Source organism: Bufo bufo, chromosome 2 (genome assembly GCF_905171765.1).
Source record: "Bufo bufo chromosome 2, aBufBuf1.1, whole genome shotgun sequence".
In the NCBI taxonomy this organism is placed as follows: domain Eukaryota; kingdom Metazoa; phylum Chordata; class Amphibia; order Anura; family Bufonidae; genus Bufo; species Bufo bufo.
In genome coordinates this window covers 663,229,964-663,243,194 of record NC_053390.1, presented here as the reverse complement: position 1 = coordinate 663,243,194, position 13,231 = coordinate 663,229,964, and the positions used below count along the sequence as shown (strand labels likewise).

At 44.9% G+C, this 13,231-nt stretch overlaps 1 protein-coding gene across 2 annotated transcripts in view; it reads right to left on the bottom strand.

Moving 5' to 3' along the window:
* The window catches only part of GUCY1A1 (guanylate cyclase 1 soluble subunit alpha 1), a 109,715-nt gene that overhangs the window by 26,398 nt on the left and 70,086 nt on the right, over positions 1 to 13,231 (bottom strand). For both annotated transcript variants that reach the window (XM_040418578.1, XM_040418579.1), the window contains exon 5: positions 9,476 to 9,967. In XM_040418578.1, coding sequence (XP_040274512.1) covers positions 9,476 to 9,967 — 492 coding nt within the window. The remainder of the gene's footprint in view (positions 1 to 9,475; positions 9,968 to 13,231) is intronic.

Genomic DNA, 13,231 nt, shown 5'->3' with positions numbered 1-13,231 from the left:
AACTTCAGTACCCACATCTGACAAATCTTTTTTCAGTTCCTCAGCAGTCACATGGGGACTTTTCTCCACTTTGCGCTTCAGGTAGCGCACAGCAGTCAAAGTCAGCATCTTCTTTCTGCCACGACCAGGTAGCATTTCAACAGTGCCCTTTGCCTTGAATTTGCGAATGATGCTTCCTATGGTGTCTCTTGGTATGTTTAACATCTTTGCAATCTTCTTATAGCCATTGCCCTTCCTGTGAAGAGAAATCACCTCTTCTCTTGTCTTCCTGGACCATTCTCTTGACTTCACCATGTTTGTAAACACACCAGTAAATGTCTAGAAGGAGCTGAGTATCACAATCCTTTTAAATCTGCCTAATTGGTGCTTATTATGCTTGATTGCTGCTCCTTGGCATCCACAGGTGTTTTCAATACCTGATCGAAAACACTTGAATGAACCTCTGTTCTTAAGAGTGGTAGTCTTTAAGGGGTTGAATAATTGTGTCAATGAAGAAATCACAAAAAAAAAACATTTAATACTGTATTAAAAAAACTATTGATGTCATTTTAGTTGCATTTGGTTCTTTAAAAAGTCCTTGTAAGATTTCATTCTGAACACAATTACAAATGTACACTAAATTCCCTAAAACCCTTTACAGCATTGGGGGTTGAATAATTTTGAACACAACTGTATATATAGGATAGGTCATTAATCCCTTGGTTGACTGGGAGATTTTTAGTTTTTTGCATTTACGTTTTTTTTTCTCCCTGCGTTCCAGAAGCCATAACTTTTTATTTTGCAGTTCACATAGCCATATGAGATTGTTTTTTGAGAGACAAGTTATACTTTATAATAGCACCATTTCATATTGCATACAGTGGTGGCCAAAAGTTTTGAGAATTACATAAATATTGGAAATTGGAAAAGTTGCTGCTTAAGTTTTTATAATAGCAATTTGCATATATTCCAGAATGTTATGAAGAGTGATCAGATGAATTGCATAGTCCTTCTTTGCCATGAAAATTAACTTAATCCCAAAAAAAACTTTCCACTGCATTTCATTGCTGTCATTAAAGGAGCTGCTGAGATCATTTCAGTAATCGTCTTGTTAACTCAGGTGAGAATGTTGACGAGCACAAGGCTGGAGATCATTATGTCAGGCTGATTGGGTTAAAATGGCAGACTTCACATGTTAAAAGGAGGGTGATGCTTGAAATCATTGTTCTTCCATTGTTAACCATGGTGACCTGCAAAGAAACGCGTGCAGCCATGTTTATGCAATGTTGCATAAAAATGGCTTCACAGGCAAGGATATTGTGGCTACTAAGATTGCACCTCAATCAACAATTTATAGGATCATCAAGAACTTCAAGGAAAGAGGTTCAATTCTTGTTAAGAAGGCTTCAGGGCGTCCAAGAAAGTCCAGCAAGCGCCAGGATCGTCTCCTAAAGAGGATTCAGCTGCGGGATCGGAGTGCCACCAGTGCAGAGCTTGCTCAGGAATGGCAGCAGGCAGGTGTTCGCATCTGCACGCACAGTGAGGCGAAGACTTTTGGAAGATGGCCTGGTGTCAAGAATGGAAAATGCAAAGAAAAGTCAGAACTGCTAGCTTCTAGACTTCAGGAAAGGAATTTGATACGATGAGGCACCACAACTTCACACTTTCATCATCAACACACCAAGTTAGCTGCATACTATGCAATGGAAAGCGATGTCTGTTTCTGTACTGATGTAAATGGTCTTATGATGGACTTCGATGGTACACATGTTCCCGTTGAATGGAGGCTATTCATAGACTCTAGCAAAACAAGTTTGAAAGCTGTCTTGTTGCACAGTGGTAACGAAAAACCATCTGTTCCATTGGCTCATGCAGTTGGAATGAAAGAGACCCATGCTTCTATGGAGTTACTTTGAAAATGATCAAATACTCAGAACTGTGGGGTTTCGCTCTGGTAGACAGGATTAGCGGACGCAGTATAGAGGCAATAAGTTCTTTGGATCAAACAGTTCAGTGTTTTATTCACACTTTAGGCAAGTGACAAAACAAGCAGTCATAATCAAACAAAAAGTCACCTTGCGGTGTTGGTGGTAGTTCACACCATGTGGCAATTCTGCCTCAAAGAGTCCTTGACCATAGCAGCACCAACCTGTTTTCCCGCCAAACAGGTAGCAAGCCTTCATCCAGATACAAGGCTCCCAGATCCCAACACAGAGATCTGGCTTCTGAGCCCAGCTGCCTATTTACGGACAGCCAGGTGCTGCCAAAACCCGGACCGGCATTTAAAATCGGGTCCGGTATTTGACCTCACCTGGCTGTAAATAAGCCCAGCAGCACATGCTGGGAGGAAAATACCTGCTTTCCCAGACAAAACCTCTCCTGTAAGTCAATGAGGAGGAGCATCCTGTTGTCTTCCTCAGCCGTAAGCTCACCAGGCAGAATTTTCTCCCCAATAAATAATAGCGGAGAGATTCTAGTGCCCACTTGATAGCCAGGCACTTTCTCTCTACTATACTATACAGGGTCTCGGCTGGGGTGAGCTTACGGCTGAGGAAGACAACGGGATGCTCCTCCCCATTGACTTCCTGAGACAGTAAAGAACAGAGGCCTACTTCGGAGGCATTGGTCTGTACTATAAACTCCCTTTTGAAGTCGGGCGTCACCAAAACCGGGGACCCGCACAGGGCTGACTTCAAAGCGGAGAAAGCCTGTTCCGCCCGATCATCCCAGCGAACCATCATTGACTTCTGTCCCTTCAAGAGTTCTGTGAAGGGCGCGGCTAGAGTAGCAAAGTGGGGAACAAACCTCATGTAATAGCCCACAATTCCCAGGAATTACTTTATTTGCCTAGTTGTGACAGGTCGGGGCCAATTCCGTATCCCCTCTATTTTGTTCACTTGGGGTTTGAGGACTCCACGCCGAATGAAATACCCCAGGTACTTAGTCTCTTCTAACTAGGGATCGACTGATATAGATTTTGTAGAGCCGATACCGATAATCTGTGATCTTTCAGGCCGATAGCCGATAATTTATACTGATATTCTGTGCATTTTCATTTTTGAAAAAACAAAAAATTCCTACACAACTCTGCTGAAAATGTGTAGCTTTTTTTTTTGTTAATCTTTCTTTTTCATTTATACTTAATATTTTGGTGTTTGTGTTTTTTTTTTACTTTTTTTTTTATACTAACTATTAGCCCCCTAGAGTTCTATTAGGGTGAATAGGACTTTACACTCTCCCTGCTGCTCTGTGCTTTGTGCATACATCAGCAGGGAGCTGACTATGGCAGCCAGGGCTTCAGTAGCATCCTGGCTGCCATGGTAACCGATCGGAGCCCCAGGCTTACACTGTTGGGGCTACGATCAGAAGCTGCCACTGCCACCAATGAGGAGGAGGGGACCCTGTGGCCACTGCCACTAATGATTAATACTGGGGGGCTTCGGTTTTTAAAGGGAGTCTGTCACCAAAATATGACATTGTACACCACTTACATGGCTCTCTAGCACACCTATCCATGATTCAAATGGTACCTTTGTAATTTTCTCCTGAGTTTCACCAGCAGGAAAAACGCACTTTAATCTATATGCAAATGAGGGCTCGCAAGTGCCCTGGGGCAGCGTTCTGTGTGTAGGTGCCCAGGCTGCTCTGCCTTCTTTTTACCTTACTCCTCCCCAGCCTCTTCCTTGGCTGCCCTGCAAGTCCCTTGTGTCATCCACAGGACCGGCCGATATCCCGCGTGCGGGGCCTCCAGTCCTCCTGTTTGCTTCTGGTCCACCCTATAGTCACTGGTTTCATTCCTGTGCGCACGCATGGTATATCGGCCGGTCCTGTGGATGACGCAAGGGACTTGCAGGGCGGGCCAAGGAAGAGGCTGGGGAGGAGTAATGTAAAAAGGCAGAGCAGCCTGGGCACCTACACACAGAACGCCGCCCCTGGGCACTTGCGAGCCCTCATTTGCATATGGATTAAAGTGCGTTTTTCCTGCTGGTGAAACTCAGAAGAAAATTACAAAGGTACTATTTGAATCATGGATAAGTGTGCTAGAGAGCCATGTAAGTGGTGTACAATGTCATATTTTGGTGACAGACTCCCTTTAATACATTTGAAGGGGGGGGGGCACTCCGCCACCAATGAAGATAACTCGCCCATTAATTCATATACAGGAGGCGGGAGCTGGCTGCAGAATCATATAGCAGCACCCGACCTCTATGAGTGGTAGCTGCGATCCACGGCAGTTAACCCCTCAGGTGCGGCAGGGGTTAACTGCCGCGGATGGCAGCTACTTGTCATAGAGGTTGTGTGCGGCTATATGATTCTGCAGCCAGCTCCCGTCTCCTGTTAAATTTGAATGAATAAGTGAGTTAACATAATTGGTGGCACAGTGACCACAGCCCCTCCCCTCCTCTTTCCTTTCATTGGTGGCAGCAGCGGCACAGGGGGGAGGGAGACACTGCTTCCTTCTCCCCTGTGCTGCTGAGGGAACACGGATCGCGCTGACAGCAGCGCAATCCATGTTCCCGATTTGTTATCGGCATATCGACAAAATAGATGCAGATACCGATAACTTTGAAAATCCTGAATATCGGCCAATAATATCGGTAAAACCGATAATCGGTCGATCCCTACTTCTAACCCTATCGCACATTTTTTTGGGTTAGCGGTTAGGCCAGTTTTCCGAAGGGAGTCCACTACAGCCTGCACTTTGGGTAGGTGACTTTCCTAGTCAGTACTGTGGATGACAATATCGTCCAGGTAAGCTGAAACGTACCGACGATGTGGACGAAGCACAATGTCCATTAGTCGTTAAAAAAAAGTGTCGGGGTCGCTATGCAGACCAAAGGGTAAAACCTCATATTAATACAGCCCCTCAGGCATGATGAAGGCAGTTTTCTCTTTGGCAGCCTCCGTTAAGGGCACCTGCCAGTACCCTTTCGTGAGGTCCAAAACAGAAAAATACTGTGCTTGTCCTAACCTCTCGATGAGCTCAGCCACCTGGGGCATGGGATACGCATCGAATTTGGAAACCTCGTTAAGTTTTCGAAAGTAGTTACAAAACTGCAACGTCCCGTCCGGCTTGGGTATCAATATTATAGGACTGGCCCACTCACTTTTGACTACTCAGTGACGTCTAGCTGCAACATTAGCTGCACCTCCTCCCATATGGCTTGTCGCCGAGCCTCGGGTACCCGGTATGGTTTTAATCAGACTTTTGCCTGAAACTCAGTGACAATGTCATGCTGGATTATGGAAGTGTGTCCAGGGAGGTCCGAGAACACATCCGTGTTCCGACTAATGAACTCCCTGGCCTCCTGAGTCTGTTTAGAGGAGAGGCTGTCAGCAATTCTTACTGTGGCAGCCGCCTCTCTTGCATCAGACAGAGGGGCCAGTACCTCTTCTCCTAGAAAACCTGGCCGCAGGCTGTCTTCTGTACAGGTTTCCCTATCTTTCCACGGTTTGAGTAAATTCACATGGTAAACCTCCTCTGGTTTTCACCGCCCTGGTTGGTGTACCTTGCAGTTTACATCTTCAATTTTCTCGAGTACCTCGTAGGGCCCCTGCCACCTATCCAGGAACTTACTGTCCACAGTTGTCACCAGAACCAGAACCTGATCACCTGGGTTAAAGATCCGGACCCAAGCCTGTCGATTATATACCCGACTTTGGGCTCACTGAGCTGCCTCCATATGCTCCCTAACAAGAGGCAACACTGTTTCTATCCAATCTTGCATCTGGGTAACGTAGTCGGTGACACTTTTATGTGGAGTGGGTTGTTGTTCCCACGCCTCTTTGGCCACATCCAAGAGACCGCGAGGGTGTCTACCATATAGCAGTTCGAAGGGCGAGAACCCAGTAGAGGCCTGGGGTACCTATCGCACTGCGAACATGAGATAGGGCAGAAGGAGGTCCCGGTCCTTCCCATCTTTAGCCACCACCCTTTTCAACATATTTTTTAATGTTTGGTTAAACCTTTCTACCAGATGGTAAACGGACGTCCGTAGTTGTTTTATGTGCAGCAACTTACAGAGTTCCCTCATCACCTTAGGCAAAAAAAGGGGTCCCTTTGTCGGTCAGAACCTCTTTAGGTAGTCTACTCGGGAAAACATCTCCATTAATTCCTTAGCTATGAGTTTGGCCGAGGTATGTCGCAGTGGCACTGCCTCCGGGTACCAAGTGGCGTAGTCTAGAAGGACTAAGATGTGTTGATGCCCTCTGGCGGACTTCGGTACTGGGCCTATGAGGTCCATAGCTATTTGGTCAAACAGTACTTCGATAATCGGCAGAGGCACTAGGGAACTACGGAAATGTGGCTGGGGGCTAGTTATCTGGCAGGTCGGGCAAGACTTACAAAACTCTTCCACTTCTTTGAATATGCTGGGCCAGTAAAACCGCAGTACAGTACGATCCTGAGTTTTCTGCAGCCCCAGGTGACCCCCGAGAACGTGTTGGTGGGCTAGATCTAATACAAGCTTGTGATAAGCCTTGGGGACCACCAACTGTTCAATAGGCTCACCCTGTAGTTGGTTTACCCAATACAACATATCCCGTTGAACCACATAACGGGGAAACACTCACTCTGCCCCAGGTTGTTGTGGTTCACCATCTACTATTAACACATTTTTTGGGCACGGGATAGTATTGGGTCCCGACGTTGGGCGGTACCAAAATTATCCCGGATACCATGAGGTCTGCCAATTCAGGACCCGGCGGCAAGTCCTCCATGTCTCCCATCATCACACTTAGCAGGGTTGTCTCCGCCTCTTCCACCGCTGGCCCTTTGGTCTCAGGTTCCCAGGGTTCTGGCCTCCCCCTGAGCCAGGCCACTCTGCTAGGGTTACCCCTGTGTCATGGGTATCAGTCACATAGCAGGCCACAGTGGCGGGAAGCCCGGGAAGTCTCTCCCTATTATGAGTTCATAATGTAGATTTGTGGCGACAGCCACCTCGTGGGTCCACCTACCGGCCACCGTATTTAGAGATACCAGCGCGGTGGGGTAGTCTTTTAAGTCTCCGTGGATGCACATCACCCCGACTTTCCGGCCAGTATACTCAGGGGACCGCACCAGGGTAGCACTTACTAGGGTCACCAGACTCCCTGAGTCCAGCAGAGTTTCTGCCGGTGTGTCTGCCACTTCCACCTGGCACAAATGATCTAGAGACTCTGGGGTACCAGTTGCACACAGCCTCCTGGCATATAGAGACTGACGGTAGCCATAGTTAGTGTCCATGGGCTCAACCCGATGGGGACAGTCAGCCCTTACATGGCCAGGCTCCTGACACCGCCAGCAGACTATCAGAGCCAGGTCTGCCGTGGGTACATCCCGGGCAGATTTTACCGGCTCAAATCTCTGGGCCTGGGGTGGAGATTTCCGGGGTTTGCCGACCCCCTCCCGACAGAACCCTTCTTTAGATTCCTGGTAGCTTCATAGCGTTCCACCAGGTCCACCATCTCAAGGGCTTTGCCAGGAGACACCTGACCAATCCAGTGCTGGAGAGGGTATGGTAAAGCCCTCTAGAACATATCGCCTAACATACCATCCAGCATAGCAGTGGGACTCAGCACGTCAGGCTGTAGCCATTTTTTGCAAGAAGTGAAGTAAGTTATAATACTGGGTCCTGGAGGCTCAGTCCGGTTGAACCCCCACTGATGCACCCGCTGGGCCCGGACCAACACATTCATTCCCAGTTTTGCCAGAATTTCACCCTTGACTTTCTAGTAGTCAGCCGCTTGATCGTCCGGCAAGACGAAATACACCCGCTGGGAATCGGATGCCAGGAACGGAGCGACGACAGCCCACTGGGTAGCTTTTCCCTGATGGCCACTTTCTCGTACATCGCCAGGTAGGTTTCGATGACGTCTGCGGGGGTCATCTTAGGAATCGCGGCACGGACTGCTTTCCGGGCATCGTGGACGCTCGGGGTTGCTCCTGCTGTCTGCAAAGCCATCACGTGTTGTAGCAGCAACTAGTTAGTCTCCTGCTGATGTTTATTAGCCTCGCGTTGCTGCAGGTTTGTCTATCGCTGCTGCAGATTAGCCTCCATGAGGGCCCTCACAACAGCCTCCATTTTGTCGTGGGGCACTGGTTGTAATACAGCTGGTTTAATGTACAACATACAACAGTGCCTGAAAAATGCAGAAACCAGCCTCACTGATCATGCGCGCATCCTCCACCTATTGTTGGGTTTCGCTCTGGTAGACAGGATTAGCAGACACAGTATAAACAAAGCATGTGTTTCTTGTGCCTATGGAACAGTAGTGATGACAACAATCATTACAAAATTAGACAGTGGCCTCTCAGAGTCAAGCACACAGTTGGTCAGTACAATGTACAACACAAATCACTGGTCAATCCACTTCAAGTTTTTCTTCCACCACTTCACATTAAACTTGGTTTAATGAAAAATGTTGTAATTGCACTTGATCGTGATGGAAATGGTGTCCAGTATTTGAAGGAGAAGTTTAGCACACTGAAAACTGATGAGCCGAAATCAACAAACTAATGCATGATGACACATTCAGAACAAAACAAAACCCTCTGGAACTTGCAGCTTGGGATGCATTTGTGCTAGTAGTGCAGAACTTCCTTGGGAACAGACAAGCTGCAAACTATGCTAAATTAGTAGACAACATGCTTACAGCATATGAACAACTTGGCTGCCGAATGTCATTGAAAAGTGCATTTCTTACATTCCCATCTTTACCTTTTCCCACCCAATTTGGCACACGTAAGTGACGAACATGGAGAGCGGTTCCATAAAGATATTTCTACAATGGAGGACAGGTATCAAGGCCGCTGAAATCCCAACATGATAGGGGACTACTGCTGGTTTTTGCAATGGTAAAATATGACCGTTTACAAACACAAAAGCAGATGCCTGAAGCACTTTAAGCCTTGCTCAAGTAAGACTTTTAAACTGAAAAACGAGACTTTTTGAAATATTGTTATTCCATTACATTTTCATACACTGTTTACTAAGAAAACTTTGATGTAGGTAATTGTTGGAGTAAAACTCATTCTGTTCAAAATTATTCAATGCTTTCCAAGTGATTAATTCATTTAGGCATACTTATGCAAAGCAAAATTGTGTGACGTATTTTGTGACTTCGGACTTGTAATCCGCACTCTCGATTTAGTATAGGACAAATGTTTTTTGCCCAGTAGCAGACAATAACTTTTTTTTTTGTTGCATGGTGTTATCTTACTAAAATGGTGGAAATCCTCCTTAATCAAACTTCTAACCATCATCAAGTCCTTAAGCGCTGTAATTCAAATGAATAGAAAACCATGAGGAACAAGGCGAGTCTGCTAAAGAGGATTCTTCCTTAGAATCCTCCGATATGCCTAGTAGGGGGAAACTTGAGTATTTTTATACATAATGATAACTGCTCATAAGGAAACACAAAATAACAAGCTACAGTTATAGAAGGGAAAGAAAAAAAAGCCTTCAGTTCAGACTACAACATTCTTTCATGGCAAAAATAACCAGTAAAACATTACCTTATAGACGTCTAGTTCTCCGCACTGGAAATCAAAAAGTGTGTAAAGTTCACTCAGCATGGTGATAACTTGCATTGGTGAACAATGAGAACATATTGCTGTAAAGCCCACAATATCAGAGAACAGCATGGTTACATTGTTAAACTTCTTGGCTTTCACAGTTTGTCCCTGCCACAACTGCTGAGCCACCTCACCAGGAAAGATTGAAAACAGAAGGTCAACAGTTTTCTTTTTCTCCTCTTCTAAAGCTTGGTGGGCACATTCCAGGGTAGCCTTCAGTTTTCCTAACCTCTTTTTCAGTCCATCTTGAGCTCTGGCCTGTTCTCCTATTAGTACCACATCTCTCAGAGCATTGTGGATTGGAATATCTGACAGGTAGAGACCTCTTCCTGTGAAATCTTCTAATCTATCTACACAGGGGGAGCCCAGGAACAGAATAGAGTTTGATTCAAAAACATAGATCATCTGGCCCTTCAGATTCATTGCCTGTAACTGCACAAGAGGAAAAAAATAAAACTTTAAAATGCTACATAGATTTCACAGTGTTTTCACATAATGTATGCGGTTTCTACATGTCATTTAGTTAAATAAGGCCAAATGGCCCAATAGTATATCTTTTACAGTACCTGGGTTGCAACATGTCCTTTGACACAGAGCTGTATTAAAAATATGTACAGTACAGAGCACATTAAACTATTTTGTATTAAACAGTATAAGAAATAAAGCAAGCATAATTAAAGCATGCTAACAGCTTCAACTAATTTGACTAGGAGCCAGGACAATCTAAATGCAGCTCTAGGTTATATACTACAGAAAATTATTATTATTATACTACAGAAAATTTAAAAAAGCACACCTGGAAAACTTAATGCGATTGAGCTGAGAATGACAAAGTATAAACTCGTAGTGGTGTTGGTCAATGATCACCCAACCAAGGTGGTGCACCCTTACTTTTGGGTTCTCCAGCAGGGTATATGTACAGGCAAAGTCACATTAATACTGGGTGGCATCACTCCTTGTTGCAATACAGGCAGCCACTCTAGCATGGTAACAGTCATACAGATGCTGGATATTCTCCTTTGGTATGTCATTCCAAGCTCTTTCAACTTGGATTCGTAGTTCAACCAAGGTGGTTGTTTGCTGTTGTACATGGGGAATCAGCCCACCCAGTCCCAGACATTGGAGAGATCTGTTAACGGAGCTGGCCCGGGAGTGTAGTGTGTCCTGGGCATACTGAAGGCTAGTTAACGTTCCCTCCACATGTACCATACAGGAACAGCCATGGTAGCTAATGGCACCCCACACCAAGACACCTGGTGTTGGTCCTGTTTGATGGCAGTTGGTACTCCCCAGCCCTCCTGATGCTTCCATCAATGGCACACAATAGTGTTCAGTGATGAAAGCAGGTTCTGCCTCATTACTAATGAAGGCCTCATCACAGTTTGCAGGAAGGCTAGAGTGCCTACTGCCATCTTGCATAATTCAGAGAAACATAGGACTAACACCAGATGTCATGGTGTAAGGAGCCAATAGCTACCACGACTTTGACCAGTCTTCAGCATATCCAGGAAATCGTGGAACCAGTCCTATTGCCTATTTTGACTCAGTTAGGAGACTTCGTGGTCCAACAAGATAACACTTGCATACAACACTGCATGCATTACACAACATGTTCTTCAAGGTATCCAGCAGCTCTCCTGACCAGCTTGGTTGCCAGATCTCTCTGCCATCGAGAATGGCTTGGACTGGTTGGTGCTCAACTAAGGCTCCAAGTTGAAAGAGATTGGAATGACATAAAACAGAAAGATATCCAGAATCTATCTATCTATCTATCCATCCATCTATCATCTGCTCATGCTTAAAGGGTGACCACTTTCTAAAAGAAAAATCACTATAATACCCTAAGCCCATGCCCCCTCATGTCTTACCTGAGCATTTCAGTTCCGTGTCCCCGCTGCCAATAGATGCAGTTTGTAAACAGCAGCTGATGGCATCCAGGGCAATCATGATGGTTACATTATTAACCCATGTGATTGCTGCCCTGGACGCATCCTCTTGCACTGAATGCATTTATCATCTGTGTATATATATATATTGAGCAGTATCTGCTGTATCTGCGTATGTCCTGAATGCTTTCATCCCAGGTGCAGAAATGGATGAATCCAGGGCAGCAGTTACTTGGTTAATCATGTGACCATATCCTGATTGCCATGGATGCAGTGGATGCCGGTGGCTGCTATACACAGACTAGATTCAGGGACACTGAAGAAGGACACACTAAATCAGGGTGCTCAAGGAAGACATGAAGGGGTTTGGGGTTTCCTATGCTAGTGCCCGAATGTTATGGTGTCAAAGAGATTTTTTTAGAAAGTAGCTGATTCATTTGAATGGAAAAAGATTCAAATTCAGCTAGATTATGAAAATGTGGGCAAGTCAAGATGAATCTGATTTGTTTAGATCAATTCACTGATCTCTAATGGTGCTTACAGACGTACCCTTATGTGTGGTTGGAAGAATGCAGATATTTCCATTTATTTATACTGTATGTAACAATCTCTAAAAAAAAAGCCATGAATAAAGCTAATAGGATAAAGTTAGAACTTCTTTAAGAGATAAAATGGGTAAATATTAATTCTAGATTTTCCTTTCCTCAACAAAATGTAGTCAAGCTAATTAATCCAAGGAACCAAAAGAATGTTTTTAGATTAGATAAGAAATAATGAACAGAATCAGCCTTAGGCAATGTTCACAAATAGCATATCTGCTGCAATGTAGAGTATAGTTTCCCCCGGGTATTCCTGTTACCTCCCACACTCCAAAAACATACTGGCAGGCGGATTTTCTTCCCTAGAAATTGGGTCCTATAATAAAGGACGAGCACATTCAGAAATCAGCATGATTGATAATATACCAAGTTGATCGCGCTCGTTTAAAGGACCTTTCATACGGCTGATGCAAACTGAAAGACTTGCATATCATATACTTAGGGGGTCATTTATTATTCAGAAATACGCCTATATTAGGCGTATTTCTGGTGCAATCACGCCAGGTCTAAAAAAGTGGGCGTGACGTGTGCGGGAAAAGGGAAGGGCTGGCAGGCCCGTCTCATTCATGATTTTCTTACAGCTGTCTTAAATTTAGACTGCTGCTGGATGCACAAAGTTATGTAGAGGCCTGCGCCAGATATAGGGGTTATTAAGACCAGCATCTAAAACGCCGGTCTTAATAAATGACCTCCTTAGTTTGTACGCATTCTGGTCCTGTTTGTTGTGTTGCCATGCTGGAAACAAAATCGCTTCAAGCAGTGTTTTTGTGTGTGGCATAGGAAACTGAACAATCCAGATCCGGCACAAAACCCATGTAAGGGTGGGTTCTCATTGGTGTATTGGAATTCCATTACAGGTTCTGTTATAACAGAGTTATAACGGAATAAAACTGAATTTTAGGACGGAAAGCAAACCGTCATGATCAGTTTGTATCACTTCTCTCAAAGATCAGTTGATTTTGACAGGAGAAAAAGTACTGTATTTCTCACCCTATAAGGGCTCATGCACACGACCGTATGTATTTTGCGGTCTGCAAAAAACAGATCTGCAAAAAATACGGATGACATCCGTGTGCATTCCATATTTTGCGAAACAGAACAGCTGGCCCTTCATAGAACAGTACTATCTTTGTCCGTAATGCGGAAAATAATAGGACATGTTCTATTCTTTTGCGGAACGGAAATACGGACATATGACATGGAAAGAAAAT